This window comes from Apis laboriosa, unplaced genomic scaffold (assembly GCF_014066325.1).
Source record: "Apis laboriosa isolate Shangri-la unplaced genomic scaffold, ASM1406632v1 scaffold18_cov149, whole genome shotgun sequence".
NCBI lineage: Eukaryota > Metazoa > Arthropoda > Insecta > Hymenoptera > Apidae > Apis > Apis laboriosa.
The window spans coordinates 2,519,488-2,534,919 of NW_025222233.1; the positions used below are offsets into that span (position 1 = coordinate 2,519,488).

The window sequence follows — 15,432 nt, forward strand, 5'->3', positions numbered from 1 at the left end:
CTCGACCATTGTGCCTGTTACAACCCTTCTCCGTTTAAAATACGGCGACTTCTGGTAGCAAATGTTTGCTTCCGCGGCACGCTGTGCTCGCGAACCCCGTCGCGCTCGATTACGAGCTACGCCATGACGAAGATACGCTAATAAATTAACGGTTAAATAAACCCTCTGCGAGGGAACAGACTCTGCCTCTGCTTAGAATAGAATAGAATGTATTAGAAGAGTACAAGCGCGATTAATGAGCCAAGATTTCGGTGTGGTTGAAAAGATGCTGTATCAGACGTCAGAACCGCACAATTTCCCGAGAACGAGGTAAAGTAATTGGTATGGAACAATTTTTTCATACTTTGAAAAATCTGAAACTATTTTAAAAAGATATGATTACGAGAGAATTGTTTTCTTTATTTCGCAAAATTATTTCGATTATTTAAAAAAAATTGAAATAATTTAAATCTAAATTTCAACTATTCAAACTTAAATTTAAGTTTTTTTATTTTTATTCATTATCACAATTTCGTTTTAATAAACATCGATTACAATTCGTGGTTGTTCATCTATATTTTAAATCTTTCTTCTTTTCTCTCGACAATGGAATCTTTTTTACTTGGAATAGAATATAAGAAAAAAGAAAAATATATAGAATGGAACATGATAATTAAGAAAACGTCCCATTTTCTTGGTCCAGCATGTTCCTTTCGTCTGGAGGCGAGTCGAAGCGCGTTTTCCATTCGGTGTACAAATAGCTCGCAGACCCCTAGCCCCTGTCGGCTTCTCTCATGTCTCCACGACGCGTCGCGTCGCACGCTTCATGCTTCTGCGCTATCCGATGTCGAGCGTCGCCGTCCCTTACTTTTAATCTGTTTTTTTTTTTCGTTTCTATGGATAAACTTTGAATAATGTACGAGGAAATATCATGTACATTTACCTTGTTTACTCCTTAAAATGTAAAATAATAAAGCAGGCAAGATTTTATTTCTAATAATGAAAAAAAAATTTATCGTATATCATAATATTGTTATAATATAAGAGATAAATTATATATTTTTATAATTTAAATTATATAAGTTTGAACTTGCTTACTATCGCTGAACAAGTGGATCAATGACTCTTAATCATGTTCGTTCGTTAACGATTAATTACACAATTGATTTTAATTATAGATAGATGATAATTATTTATTTATTTTTAGATTATATTTTAGTAAATATTTTATAAAGAACTTATTTCTTACCGTTCTTAGCAGTTATTTTACCAAAGTCCGAGAAGAGAGGGCAAGAGGAAAGACGTCGGAGCAGAGACGCATTAGCCATATTCCGAGGTTGCATGGCGGAACGCCCCTTTCATGCCATCCCCTCCTATCTTTGAATATCACAGAAAAGATAGAAAGTCCCATAGAATTCGCTGGCAAAGATTTGGAACCGCATTCTAAGTGTAAATTACTTAACAAATTACAACACTTAATCTCGCTTCTTTCTAGATGTTCCTTTTACAAACCTTGCACTGAAATTTTCTTAAGAATGCTGTCCGATTATAAAGTAAAAATTGAATAAAAAAGTACATGCTTTTGTAAAAGGGTTTTTTTTATATTTAATTTGTTTAAAAATTTCTTTATTCTTTTATTTGACTTTTTTTTATTTATCTTAAAGAGTCAAAACAAAAATTATTTTTATTATGACGATGAATTCAAATTGGTTTTATGTAACAAGTATCTATTAATATTGCTACGAAGAAAAGTTACCCGCTTTTAATATTTGTATTAATTATTCCAATGTGTATTTATGTCGTGTACGATTAAAAAAACACAGATATATAAATCTGCATCAGAGTTCAAACTATGCTATTTTACCAAGAGATATGCTCAAGGTTTCAATTTACACTTTAATCTACCATATATGTAAAGCATTAAATAATTTATTCAATGCTTCTCTTCTTTGTATATGTATTAAAAGATAGATACTGATACAAAGAAAATAATGAATTATAACTATTTTACATAAATTTTTCAATAAAAATATATCGAATTGATGAATGAAAGTTCATTGACATACTTATTTCTCCACCAGGTTTTTCTTCTTCTCTACTTACAAGATGGTAGTTATTTAAATAATATGCTACAACAGCCATGATACAAATATATAACATTTAAAAAATATGGGATTCCAATGAAATGCAACTACTCTTGATCATAATGATTTTTCTTACATCTAAGAGAAATCTTTATAACATCCATCGTTTGATGCATGATGAAAAAATGAGTATGTAATTTGATGAAGGGAATGAATTTATATCTATATGATAACAAGTAAAAAGTGAAATTTTTTTCCTTTGAAAATTGTAAAATTCATTTGCACGCATAAAGTGTCGTATAAGAAAAACATATTTTTCTTCGTTGGACCATTCAATGTACGGAATATGTACAAGCATTGTAAGTACATTTAATACTAGCCATTATTTTCATTTGTTACTTCGTCTACTTGCACTTCTTCCTTTTTTTCAATATCATTTGTGTTTTCAAAGTTTTCTTCCTTCTCGTAATTTTCATCTTTATCGTAAGTTTCTTCTTTATCATAGGTTTCATCTTTATCATAGTTTTCATCTTTGTCTGTATTTTCATCTTTGTCATAATTTTCATCCTTGTCGAAATTTTCGTCTTTGTCGAAATTTTCGTCTTTGTCAAAATTTTCATCTTTATCGTAATTTGCTTCGTCTACTTTTATTTCTTCTTTCTTTTCTATATCATTTGTGTTTTCATAGATTTCTTCTTTATCAGACTTCATAGAAACATCAGCTGGTTCATTATTTTCTGATTCTAAGGTCTTCTCTGGATTTGGGTCACGATTTTCTTCTCCTTCTTCCGTTGATTGTTGAACTTCCGCTGTTGTATTTAACGTTGTAGATCCATCAAAATTTTGTTGATGTTTTCCAAGACCTACTTGTACTTCTATAAGTTCTAATTCTTCGATTAATGCTTTCTCCCTTCTTTCAATTTCCTCTGTAATTCAATATATGTATTATAATTTTTTTTCTTATTTATAATTTATTAAAGATTATTATTTATAACTTACTCGTTATTCAAGTACTTACCATGAAGTTCTTTTGCCGATTGAGCTAATAAAACATCAGTATGAGGATGTTTACGCTTTGGTACGTAATAAATAGAAGGTTGAGCACGCGTTTTAATAAATGAAGCAAGTGGTAATTGTGCAGCGCGCCAATCTTGAAATTGTCGACTACGCGCCAATTTTGCTTCTAAAGCACGAACTTCCGCTAATTGTCGTTTCCGTGATAAGAATAATTGTTGTCTTTCTCGTCGTAATTCTTCCTTTTCTCTTCTTCTGGCTTCTTCTACTCTTGCCTCTACTTCTGCCTTTTTATCTTCCTACGAAAATCATTATTTTTATAAATATAAAATAAAATATTATTTATATCAATTAAAAATGTACCTTTGCTTTCAATTTAGTTTCCTCTTGTCGAAATTTTTGTAATGTACCTAAAAGAGCTCCAAACATTCGTTTATTTCTTTGTCTGCTTCGTTCATCTATTCTTTCACGTCTAATAACTTCCTGTCTAGATGGAATTTCTCTTGGAGTTGCTATTACTCTTGAAGACACTGCTGGCTAAAATAAATATTTAATAAATAATAAGATTTAAAATAATATTTGGAAAGGAATAAATTAATTGTCATAAAATCCTACCTTAATTACATTATCATCTTCGTCAGCACTATCATCATTATTAGAAGGTACACGTGCACTTAATCGACTGAAAACTGTTTTTGGTTCTCCATTTGAACCTTGCCATCTTCTTTTTCCACCAGGTAATTCATTGTTAACAAAATCTGATATGACACGTCTTCTTTCTTCTTGTAATGGTCTTTTTTGTGATAATCTATTACATATAAATGCACAAGAATATATCAACAAATGTATACAATCTTTCTTTTTTTCTTTAATAAGGTTATATAAATAAATTAAAGAAATTTAAAAATTTTTATTGTTATTAAGTTACGTATTATGTATTTCTATAAATAAAAAATGTTTAGACTCTCAAAGTAAGATCATATACGTATAATTTAATAAAATGGTAGAAACTCCAAATACAATATAGGTTATGTTTTTGGACAACAGTGTTTCATTCGAAGTTCAATAAACCATCGAACAAGATATATGTTTTATAATATAACATTTTTCTACAACGATTTAAAATTGTATAAAAATAAATTTATAATTTAACCTTGGTGGAGGTTGTAGCGGACCGTTTTCTCCATCAGGGAGATCCCGGCCCAAGATTTTTCGAATGCTTCGATCGAGTCCTCGGAGGCCATCTCGAGCGGCTTCTAATTGCGCTTCTAACCTTTCGGCACCCCAGGCCTCTTGTGTATCTAATTTTCTCATGTATTTCAATTTTTTATCTTCACTAAAATCGTAGAACAAATTTATTTAATGAACTACAACAATTGTTGTCGAACCGCATTACTGTCGTGGAGCCACCTACAATTTCGTTCCTTTTTCCAAATCGATAAGTCTTGGGATTTTTCCTTACGCTTATAGATCATATTTCTAGTAAATTTCTTATGATGCCAAATAAATGTACTATATTATTGGACAAATTTAAATATTAAAAAATTAGATTTTATAATATTTTGAAATTTATTATAAATTTATAGAATAAAAAAGAAATAATAAAAATGAAAAGATTGAATTTTGAAATATTTTTTATAAATTAAAATTAAATATTTTTTATAAATTAAAATTATACAATATGTATTATTTAAACACATAATTTTTTTAATGTAAAAGGATATAGAAATAGATTTTATATAAAAATCAAATATAATTTTTATTTTTTGTACAATTTAAATTTTGTACTTTTATTTAATTTTTATTTTATAATTATTTATCCTATCCTAATAGTATATCCTACTATAATTATATTTACATATATATTTATTAGATCTATATATAAGATTTATTGGCGGGCAAATTACAACCTATAGTACAAACTTGAAGTATAATATTGTCTTGTCAAGTGATATGTTTTCTTTGTATAAAATATAATCATGTTGTTTTTAACTAATTAAAAAAATAATATTAATTTCAGTTTATAAAACTAATTATTTTATAAAATGACAACTTTACAAAATACAGGAAAATTTCGATCCTTTAGAACAGATACAAAAAATGACCAAAATCAAGAAGGAAATGCATCAGGGTATTTGAATTTAATTTAAAATTTAATTATAAATTTCTATATTTTCTAAATTTTTTATTTTTATATTTCTTTAGTGATGCTTCAGGAAGCAGGTTAAATGAAGTTAATGAAAATATAAGAGTAGATGGTTTATATGGATTTCATAGAGTAAATGATATAAAAGAAAGAATAGGATATCTTATTAATATGCATGCAGTAAGTATAAAAAATAGTAGCAAATATTATTAATAGCTTTGTAATATTATTTCTTTAATAATCTTACTCTTTTGTAGACAGAAATTATAGAAGATGATAAAAGATTAATGAGCGGTGTTGATTATTACTTTTTAGAAGAAGATTGTACCAGATTTAAAATTTCTTATCCTTATAATCCATATTTTTATATTTTATGTAAAAAGGATACATATGAAGAAGTTTCTACTGGTTTAAATAAAAAATATACTGAACTTATACAAAAAATAGAAACTATTTATAAAGAAGATCTTGATCTGGTATGATAGAATTTAAAAAATTTAAAAAATTTAAAAAATAATAATTATATATCTTTTCCTTTTAGCCAAATCATTTAATTGGTTTAAAGCAGAAATATTTAAAACTTTCTTTTTTAAATACTGTAGACTTAAACAAAGTAAGACGTGATATTATGAAAGCTGTTAAATTAAACAAGGAACGTGAAAAAAATAATACATATTATACAAATATGTTAGCAACTGTATTAAATTCAGATCAAGATAGAGGAAATCATAAAATGCAAACTATTGATTTTACAGATAATATTCTTGATATTAGGTAAATATTTTTCTGGTAAATATCAGGTAATATATCATATATATAACATAATATTTATATGTATTAATGATATGAATGTATTTGTGCAGAGAATATGATGTACCACATCATATACGTGTTTCTATAGATATGAAAATTTGTTGTGGTAGTTGGTATATTATTAAAACAAGAGGAAATGATGTACCACTTATTACAAAAAAAGATGATATTATTGTACCACCTGATCCAATCGTATTGGCATATGATATTGAAACTACAAAACTTCCTTTGAAATTTCCAGATGCAGATACTGATCAAATCATGATGATATCATATATGATTGATGGACAAGTATTTTTTTATATCCAAAAAATTTAATTTAATACTTGATATTTGAAGTATACTTTATTCATATTTATAGGGATATTTAATAACAAATAGAGAAATAATTTCGTGTGATATTGAAGATTTCGAATATACACCAAAACCAGAATTTGAGGGATTTTTTACAGTTTTCAATGAACCTAATGAGAAGGCCACAATAAAAAAATTTTTTGATCATATAAATGATATTCGACCACATATATTTGTAACATACAATGGTGATTTTTTTGATTGGCCATTTGTAGAAACTAGAGCAGCTTTTCATAACATAGATATGAAAAATAAAATTGGTTTTTCAAAAAATCGAGATGGAGTTTATAGCAGTAGACCTGCTATGCATATGGATTGTTTATGGTATTATAATTTATAAAATTAAATATATAAAAAACAAGAAAAAAATTATTGAATACAATTATTCTTAATATATCATTTTTTTATTATAGTTGGGTAAGACGCGATTCTTATCTTCCTGTAGGTTCTCAGAATTTAAAAGCTGTAGCAAAAGCAAAACTTAGATATGATCCAGTAGAATTAGATCCTGAAGATATGTGTAGATTGGCATCTGAAGAACCAGAAACTCTTGCAAATTATTCAGTTTCTGATGCAGTTGCTACATATTATCTTTATCAAAAATATATTCATCCTTTCATATTTGCTTTATGTACTATTATTCCTATGGAACCAGATGAAGTAAGTTATAAAGAAATCAGTATAGACTAATTAATACAAAATAAAATAATTTATATTTCTCTGTATGCAGGTACTTAGAAAAGGATCTGGTACATTATGTGAATCTCTTTTAATGGTACAAGCTTTTCAAGCTAATATCATATTTCCCAACAAACAAGAACAAGAATTAAACAAATTAACAAAAGATGGTCATTTATTGGATCAAGAGACATATGTAGGTGGGCATGTTGAAGCTTTAGAATCTGGTGTTTTTAGAGCTGATATTCCATGCCGTTTTAAAATAGTACCAAGTGCAGTAGATGAATTAATAAATGGTGTTGGACATGCTTTGAAACATGCAATACAAGAAGAAGAAAAAATACCTATGGAAATGGTTACAAATTTTGAAGAAGTAGTTGAAGAAATTACAGTGAAATTGAAAGGTTTAAGAAATCAACCATTAAGATTAGAAAATCCTGTAATTTATCATTTAGATGTGGGTGCTATGTATCCAAATATTATTTTAACTAATCGCCTTCAACCATCTGCAATGGTTGATGAAACAGTTTGTGCTGCATGCGATTACAACAAGCCAGGAGCACTTTGTCAAAGAAATATGAAGTGGATGTGGAGAGGAGAATATTGTAAGATAATAAAACACAAAAATAAAATTTATTAAAATTCAGTTACATACGAATCTTTTTTATTTGATTTCAGTTGCCGCAAGTTTAAGCGAATATCAACGAATGCAACAACAACTTGAAAATGAAAAATTTCCACCACAATTTCCGGATGGTCCTCGCAGAGCATATCATGAATTATCTAAAGAAGAACAAACATCATATGAAAAAAAACGACTTACGGAATATTGTAAGAAAGCTTACAAGAAAGTTAAAATTACCAATATGGAAGAAAAAACACAAACAGTTTGCCAAAAAGAGAATTCATTTTATGTCGATACCGTAAGAGCATTTAGGGATAGAAGATATGAATATAAAGCACTTACTAAAGTAGCAAAACAAGAAGTAGCAGTGGCTTTAGCAAAAGGAGATGCGGCTGATATTAAATCTGCTAAAAATCGGGAAGTACTTTATGATTCATTGCAACTTGCTCATAAATGTATCTTAAATTCTTTCTATGGATATGTTATGAGGAAAGGGTATGATTTTTAATTTTTTTTTAATTTTTTTAATTTTAATTTTTTTTTTTTATATTTAAAATTAATTACAAATTATTAATATAGTGTTTAATATGTTAGATCTCGATGGTTTAGTATGGAAATGGGTGGAATAGTATGTTATACTGGAGCACATATTATTATGAGAGCTAGAGAAATTATAGAACAAGTTGGTCGTCCTTTAGAATTAGATACTGATGGAATTTGGTGTGTCTTACCAGCATCTTTTCCTGATAATGTAGTTATTCATACAACACATTCAAAAAAAAAGAAACTTGCAATATCATATCCAAATGCTGTTCTTAATTTTATGGTGAAGGTAAATTAAATGCAATAAAAATTTTTTATTTACTATTAGAATTTGTACTAATTAATTATCATACTAATTGAAATTTTTTTCTTTATTTTCATTTCATTTATAGGACCAGTTTACCAATGATGTATATCATGAACTTGTTGATCCTGAAAATTTTACATATAAAGTTAGACATGAAAATTCTATATTTTTTGAAGTAGATGGTCCTTATTTAGCCATGGTATTGCCTGCTGCAAAAGAAGAAGGAAAAAAATTAAAAAAGCGATATGCAGTATTTAATTTTGATGGTTCTTTGGCTGAATTAAAAGGTTTTGAAGTCAAACGAAGAGGTGAACTTCAATTGATAAAAGTTTTTCAAACTTCTGTATTTGAATCTTTTTTAAAAGGTAACACATTAGAAGAATGTTATGCATCAGTAGCCAAAGATGCGGACTATTGGCTCGATATTCTTTATAGCAAAGTAAATATATAATATTATAAATTTGGCATATTAATTATATATATTAATAAATAAATAAATAAATTTTTAGTGTGCAGATATGCCAGATTCAGAATTGTTTGAACTTATATCCGAAAACAAATCGATGTCACGTAAATTGGAAGATTATGGAGGTCAAAAATCTACATCTATTTCCACTGCTAAAAGATTAGCTGAATTTTTAGGTGATCAAATGGTTAAAGATGCTGGATTAGCATGCAAATATATAATTGCTAATAAACCTCAAGGCGCACCTGTTACAGAACGGTAAAAATTAAATTTTATTTTTATTATATGATTGTACATATGGTATTAAAATTATATATTTTATTACATTAGAGCAATACCATTAGCCATATTTCAATCAGAACCAGCAATAAGAAAGTATTATTTACGTAAATGGTTAAAAGATCCTAGTCTACAAAGCGATGATATACGGAATATTTTAGATTGGAGTTATTATATTGAAAGACTCGGAAGTGCTATTCAAAAAATTATTACAATTCCGGCAGCAATGCAAGGAGTATTTATATTTATATGTATAAAACATTTTTTAATTTCTACAGCAATAAAAGAATAATTATTTTTTTTAGTTGTCTAATCCAGTTCCTAGAGTAAAACATCCGGATTGGTTACACAAAAGAGTAATGGAAAAAAGTGCAACTCATAAACAAAGAAAGATTACAGATGTATTTAGCATAATACATAAAGATAAAGAAAAAGATAATGATCACAATTCAGAATCATCTGATATATGTGATGTAGAAGATATAGCTGGAAAAGCTCCAATATTTAAGCAACCAATACCAATAGCCAATAAAAGAAAACGACAAAATTCAGAAGAAAATGAATTAGAAAATGCAAATAAAAATTGGAAAGATGTTCTAGGTTCACCACCGTCAATGGGAACAACAAAAGAAGAAAGATTAGAATGGCTAAAGTTTCATAAACAAAAATGGGCTTATCAAGCCAAGCAAAGAGCTGAATATCAAAAGAACAAAAAAAGTAAACGTTCTAACGATAATGGGGATCGAATTAGTTGGGGTGTAATACGAAATACTAATACATCCACGTTAGGTGGTTTTTTGAGAAGAGCTCAAAGAAAATTGTTTATGACGCCATGGCAAATTATACAAGTAGAAATATTTTTTTTATAATTATATTTAGAATAATTTGTTAGATATATTGATTAATTCAAATAATTAATAAATTATTTAGATATCACAAACAAATGAACCTGGTTTATATCGATTATGGATATTAATTGAAAGAGATTTTCATCAATTGCGTCTTGTAGTACCTCGTATATTTTATGTAAATACTCGCAAACCAAAACCTGATCCAGAACCAGGTAAAAAAGTATCTTGGAAGAAGAGCATGAAGATTCTTCCACGATCTCGTCCCGTATATAATTTATATCAATATTCTGTGTCGGAAATACAATATCAAAAACATAGTCAGTAAGTTTTTCCTTTAAATTTTTTTTCAATATTCTTTTTTCTTTTTCAATATTTTTCAGTCATTAACTTGTTTAATTAATTAATTTATTTATTTATAGAGAACTTTTAGAGGATTTGAGTAAACCAGAAATTGAAGGAATTTATGAAACTCAAATGTCATTAGAATTCAGAGCTATTCTTCAATTGGGATGCATTTGTACAGTTGATCCTAAAGCAGCACGCACGATGGCAGATGGTGCAGATACGTTTTCTTTAGATCAATTAGAATTCAAAAGTATTGCTGTGCAACCTTATCTTCAAAATGTAATTAATTTTTTTTTTAATTTTATCGTATATAATTTATAAAGAAAAAATATTTTATTTTAGCTTCATGAAATCAATTATGTTTTCTTATATCATCATTGGAGTTCAAATCATCAAAGAGCTTTATGGGGACTTTTTCTGAATGCAAGTAAAAGAGCTCATATATTTGTTTTGGATTCTGTTTCATCAAATCAGATGCCTAATATGAATACATTGTATACTCAAGAACGAGATATTGTGTAAGATTTATAAAATCCGATATTATTATTATATTATGAAAATGATTAAAAGATCATTTTTTTTATAGTATATCTATGAATGGAGCAGACAAAGTAAAATTTTTACCAGAATCAATGCAATTCACTTTGAAATTTGAAACAAATTTTCAACAAGTTTGCCGCATTATACAGGCAGCTATAACTGCATATAAAAATGAAGGATATAATATACCAATATTTATTACTCAAACTGCTTTGGGTAAATTTCTATTAAATTTATAAATAGAATTTAGAAATATTCTCAAAAATCATCTCTCTTTAAATTTTTTTTATTTTCTTTTTGATTATTCATTTATACTTCTGAATTTTTGAAAAATTCTACAAATTAGTAAAATTCATTAAAATATGAGGGAGAAATATCTGAGATAGTTATTTTATTTTATTTTATAGATTGATTTTATTTTTATGCATTTATTTTAGATAAAACTGCATTGGTAGCACAAATGCCACTACTTAATGATTTTCCTTTAATTAGTACCCATGTGCAAGATATTGAAAATTTATATAATACACTGGAATGGCAGAAAGTTGGTGCAAAAATAATGATACGTCATTATTTTAAAAGTCAACAAATTCTTGAACTAATGTCGGAACAATGTAGATTCTTTCATGCACCAATTGGAAATATCCCAGCAGATCCTGTTATTTTTGGTGCAGATTTATTTTTTGCTAGACATTTACAAAAAAATAATTTTGTATTATGGTGTTCTTCAACGGAAAAACCAGATTTAGGTGGCAGTGAACATGATGATAACAGGTTTTTATATTTATGTTTCAATATAAAATTTGAATTATTATTATTATTTTAAATAAATTAATTACAGATTATTAACGGATTTTGAGGAAAGTTCACAATGCGCTGCAAATAATTTTGGGACATATTCTAGTGTCTGCATTGAATTAGAAATAGAAAATTTAGCAGTAAATACATTATTACAATATCATCATATTCATGATATTGATGGAACTTCTAATTTTGTTGCATTTCACAATCAACAACAAACATCTGTTCAAGTATGTAATTTTTTGAAAATGCATATTAAAAGATGAAAATATATATACATGTAAATTTAATTTTTATAGGATATGGCAATGGGTGATTCTATGACGAATACGATTCCTAGTTACGATGAAATAGTTCTTTGTAGTCCCGCTTTTAGATCATTACGAAGTATGGTGAATGCATGGTTACTAGATGTATCAGTTTATAAAAATGTATTTGCAGATTATCAAATTATACATTTTTATAGGTAAATGAATGAATGAATATTTGCACGTTTTATATATACTTAATTTAATTTATATTTTTTAGATGGTTGCGTTCACCTAACGCTTTACTTTACGATCCTGCTTTAAGAAGAACATTGCATACTTATATGAAAAAATTATTTGTACAATTATTAGCAGAATTTAAAACTTTAGGATCCATAATTGTTTTTGCGAATTTTAATAAAATCATTGTATGTACTAAAAAAAGAGCAGTAAATGATGCATTAGGCTATATAGAATTTGTTGTTCAAACAATACGTAATAAAGAAATTTTTCACAGTATTGAAATAACTTTTGAACAATGTTGGGAATATCTAAAATGGCTTGATGTTGTAAGTAAAATTTCAATTTTTATATTGCAATAATATTATATTTAATTATTCAATTACACAAAATAAATTAACAGCATAATTATGCCGGCATAAAAGGAAAATTAACACAAAATATGGAAAGTATTGCAAATAAAAATGTGAATGATGAAAATTCTGAGAATGAAGATGAAGATGAAGATACTGTAAGTTCTTATAAAATTTTTTTTTTCTTTTTTTTTTCTCTGTATTATATATTTTTATTAAATTTTTATTTATATTAAGCCTGAAATAGTAATGAATTGGAATTTAATGGAATGTCTTCCTAAAGAAGCTGCATGTCAATCAAGTTTTAGCGCTATAATAGCGGGATATATTAATGCGATTTACCAATTTATATCTGAAAATGAATTGAATGCTACTATAAAACCTAGAAGAAAATCAAACAGTCAAAGTTTAGCAGCACAATTAGGATTAGGATCACTTGAAAATACTGCAAATTTTGCTAAAAAACTTATATCGGGAGATATGTCTCAGAAATTGTTTCAGTAAATATATTTCCTTTATTTCATCTGAATTTAATATTTATTTATTTGTTAATATATATTTCATTTAATTATATTATAGAATTGTGCAGAAAATATATAAAAAACTTCCAGAAATAACATTAACAATTCAAGAATATCCAAACTTAGATTTAGATGGTAAAGATAGCAAAAGAATTAATCCTGCATTGGAACTAGTTAAATCAGTTTGTAAGGTAATTAAATACAAATATATATTAGATACATAAATATTATTTTAAAAAAATAATTGAAAATTTAACTTCAGGTTTTATCTTTGGATAAAGAAGTAGAAAATGAAGTATATCATTTACAAACAAATTTGTTAAGATTGATTAGAATTGGTAGTTTTAGTGATGCAGTTGAATGGAAAGATCCATGCATTTCTTTGATTTTACCTGAAATTATTTGTAAGGCATGTAATCATACAAGGGATATTGATCTTTGTAAAGATAATTTTTGTATTATGGAACAAAATAGGTAATATAAAATATTATATATTTTAATTTAATATTTATAAATTTAATTTTTTATAATTATAATTTATAAATTTAAATAATTTAAATAATATTACTATTTACATAGATATATATGGAAATGTCCTCTTTGTAAAACAAGTTATGATAATGAAGAAATAGAATTCCTTTTGATAGATTTATTAAATCGTAAGAGTATGGGTTATATATTACAAGATTTACAATGTTGTAAATGTAAAGAAATTAAAAGGGAAAATATGAATGAATTATGTTCTTGTTCTGGTGATTTTAAAACTTTAATACCTAAAGATGAAATAGTAAAATTTATGAAAATATGCAAGTCTGTGGCCAGAAAATGTGATATGGAAACTTTAATGGAAATAATTCAAAATACAAAACTCATAGAATGAAAATAATTTTATCAATATATAGATATTATAAATAACAAATTAAAAATGAAAACTATATTTGTATCTTTACTGTATTAATATTTATATCATTAATATTAAGGAAATAAAATTTAATATGCTAGTATTTATAATTTTATATATACATGTATTTTTATAACTATTTACTTGACATTATGTATAATAATTTTAATATAAATATTTTAGTTTTAAATATGTATTCATTGTTCCACTACTGGCTCTGAAATTAAAAATTCTTTATGTCTTATTTTTTATACACACATATACATTACATATGTATATGTAATAACTTTTCAATAACATATATTTTAAATATTACAATTAATTGTTTGAAAAATAAGCATACCTTGAAATTTAAATTTTGGAAACTCTGTTGGATTACCCTTTATATTAAATTGTTTTTTAACTCTGTCAAGTTCTGCCTGTCTTTCTTTTTCAATCTCAGGAGTAACATCAACTAATTTTCCACCACTAAATTTATAAATTAATATTAAAATTATTATACTATTATTTACTTAAATTAAATTAAAATTATTTTAATTTTTATTTACCTGCTTTTTGCTTTGTATTCACGAATTTTATCTAAGAAAAGTTTTTGTATGGGATCTTTTGCTTCTTGAAAAGCTGGTGCAAGAATACCAATATTACGTTTAATAATTTTTGGTGCACTTGCAGTTAACTGTTGAATAAGCATTTTTCCTTCAACAAATCAAATATAAATATAAAAATGATTTATTTAATAAAAATGAGATCAATGAATTAAAGATGTATCAAATGAAAATGTGTAAAATCAAGTTCTATAAATTCTTATGTAATAGGTTATGTTCATTACATAAGACATAGTAAAAAAAAAAAAATAATAAAACATAATAAATAAAACATAATATTAAAACAAAAATGAAATATGAATAAAAGTTTATTAAAAATTATATGATTTAAAATAATATATCCTTACTTCTTTATTTAGATAATATTTGACAAACACTTATCAATATTCGTTACCTTAGAATATATACGAGTCTATAGAGTGCAATCTTTTTCATAAGTTATACTAAGAAAAATATTATTTTAATCTAAGTTATATAATTAATCAAAATTTAAATATACGTTAAATTAAAGAATTTTTATTCTTTTTAAATATACTTATTATAAATATCAAAATATTTTTTTTATATATTTTTTTTAGTTATTATATTTTATATACTTTTTATTAATATTATTACTAAAATTCAGCAACTTTTTTTCATTGAATCTCATTTATATAACTTAAATTTAAATTTTTCATCATTTTTTATTACGTACATTAATATATATATAATAACTAAGAATTTGAATATTTGTAAACCA

General features: G+C 26.0%; 3 protein-coding genes across 3 annotated transcripts; 1 reads left to right on the plus strand and 2 right to left on the minus strand.

Annotated features, from left to right (window-relative positions):
* Positions 1-1,611: 1,611 nt before the first annotated feature.
* On the minus strand, positions 1,612-4,499 carry LOC122711850 (pinin). The gene is made up of 5 exons (XM_043930984.1): positions 4,231-4,499; positions 3,693-3,885; positions 3,441-3,614; positions 3,082-3,376; positions 1,612-2,989 (listed from the first exon to the last, which is right to left on the minus strand). The coding sequence occupies exons 1-5, from the start codon at positions 4,389-4,391 to the stop codon at positions 2,439-2,441; spliced, it is 1,374 nt and encodes a 457-aa protein (XP_043786919.1). The 5' UTR covers positions 4,392-4,499; the 3' UTR covers positions 1,612-2,438.
* Positions 4,500-5,015: 516 nt separating this feature from the next.
* On the plus strand, positions 5,016-14,130 carry LOC122712044 (DNA polymerase epsilon catalytic subunit 1). The gene is made up of 27 exons (XM_043931333.1): positions 5,016-5,208; positions 5,283-5,403; positions 5,481-5,699; positions 5,765-5,997; positions 6,087-6,327; positions 6,398-6,714; positions 6,804-7,050; positions 7,121-7,673; positions 7,747-8,188; positions 8,288-8,525; positions 8,629-8,982; positions 9,053-9,267; positions 9,340-9,523; positions 9,594-10,136; positions 10,219-10,460; positions 10,559-10,763; positions 10,827-11,002; positions 11,071-11,240; positions 11,462-11,798; positions 11,866-12,055; positions 12,125-12,291; positions 12,354-12,642; positions 12,717-12,824; positions 12,904-13,166; positions 13,246-13,378; positions 13,450-13,661; positions 13,767-14,130. Exons 1-27 carry the CDS (start codon positions 5,123-5,125, stop codon positions 14,065-14,067), a joined length of 6,786 nt encoding a protein of 2,261 aa, XP_043787268.1. The 5' UTR covers positions 5,016-5,122; the 3' UTR covers positions 14,068-14,130.
* Positions 14,131-14,268: 138 nt separating this feature from the next.
* Positions 14,269-15,156, minus strand: LOC122711937 (ATP synthase-coupling factor 6, mitochondrial). Its single transcript, XM_043931133.1, has 4 exons — positions 15,041-15,156; positions 14,637-14,784; positions 14,432-14,556; positions 14,269-14,305 (listed from the first exon to the last, which is right to left on the minus strand). Exons 2-4 carry the CDS (start codon positions 14,777-14,779, stop codon positions 14,286-14,288), a joined length of 288 nt encoding a protein of 95 aa, XP_043787068.1. The 5' UTR covers positions 14,780-14,784; positions 15,041-15,156; the 3' UTR covers positions 14,269-14,285.
* Positions 15,157-15,432: the final 276 nt, after the last annotated feature.

What these genes read in the sequence shown, in the direction of transcription:
- LOC122711850 (XM_043930984.1), bottom strand. Translation starts at nt 4,391, where the DNA reads ATGAGAAAATTAGATACACAAGAGGCCTGGGGTGCCGAAAGGTTAGAA. An exon ending in CCGCTACAACCTCCACCAAG is followed by an intron (nt 3,886 to 4,230) that starts GTTAAATTATAA and finishes TATATGTAATAG; the next exon opens with ATTATCACAAAAAAGACCAT. An exon ending in ATCGGCAAAAGAACTTCATG is followed by an intron (nt 2,990 to 3,081) that starts GTAAGTACTTGA and finishes ATTGAATTACAG; the next exon opens with AGGAAATTGAAAGAAGGGAG.
- LOC122712044 (XM_043931333.1), top strand. Translation starts at nt 5,123, where the DNA reads ATGACAACTTTACAAAATACAGGAAAATTTCGATCCTTTAGAACAGAT. An exon ending in ACTCAAGAACGAGATATTGT is followed by an intron (nt 11,003 to 11,070) that starts GTAAGATTTATA and finishes TTTTTTTTATAG; the next exon opens with TATATCTATGAATGGAGCAG. An exon ending in TAGTTAAATCAGTTTGTAAG is followed by an intron (nt 13,379 to 13,449) that starts GTAATTAAATAC and finishes ATTTAACTTCAG; the next exon opens with GTTTTATCTTTGGATAAAGA.
- LOC122711937 (XM_043931133.1), bottom strand. Translation starts at nt 14,779, where the DNA reads ATGCTTATTCAACAGTTAACTGCAAGTGCACCAAAAATTATTAAACGT. An exon ending in GAATACAAAGCAAAAAGCAG is followed by an intron (nt 14,557 to 14,636) that starts GTAAATAAAAAT and finishes TTATAAATTTAG; the next exon opens with TGGTGGAAAATTAGTTGATG. An exon ending in TCCAAAATTTAAATTTCAAG is followed by an intron (nt 14,306 to 14,431) that starts GTATGCTTATTT and finishes TTTTAATTTCAG; the next exon opens with AGCCAGTAGTGGAACAATGA.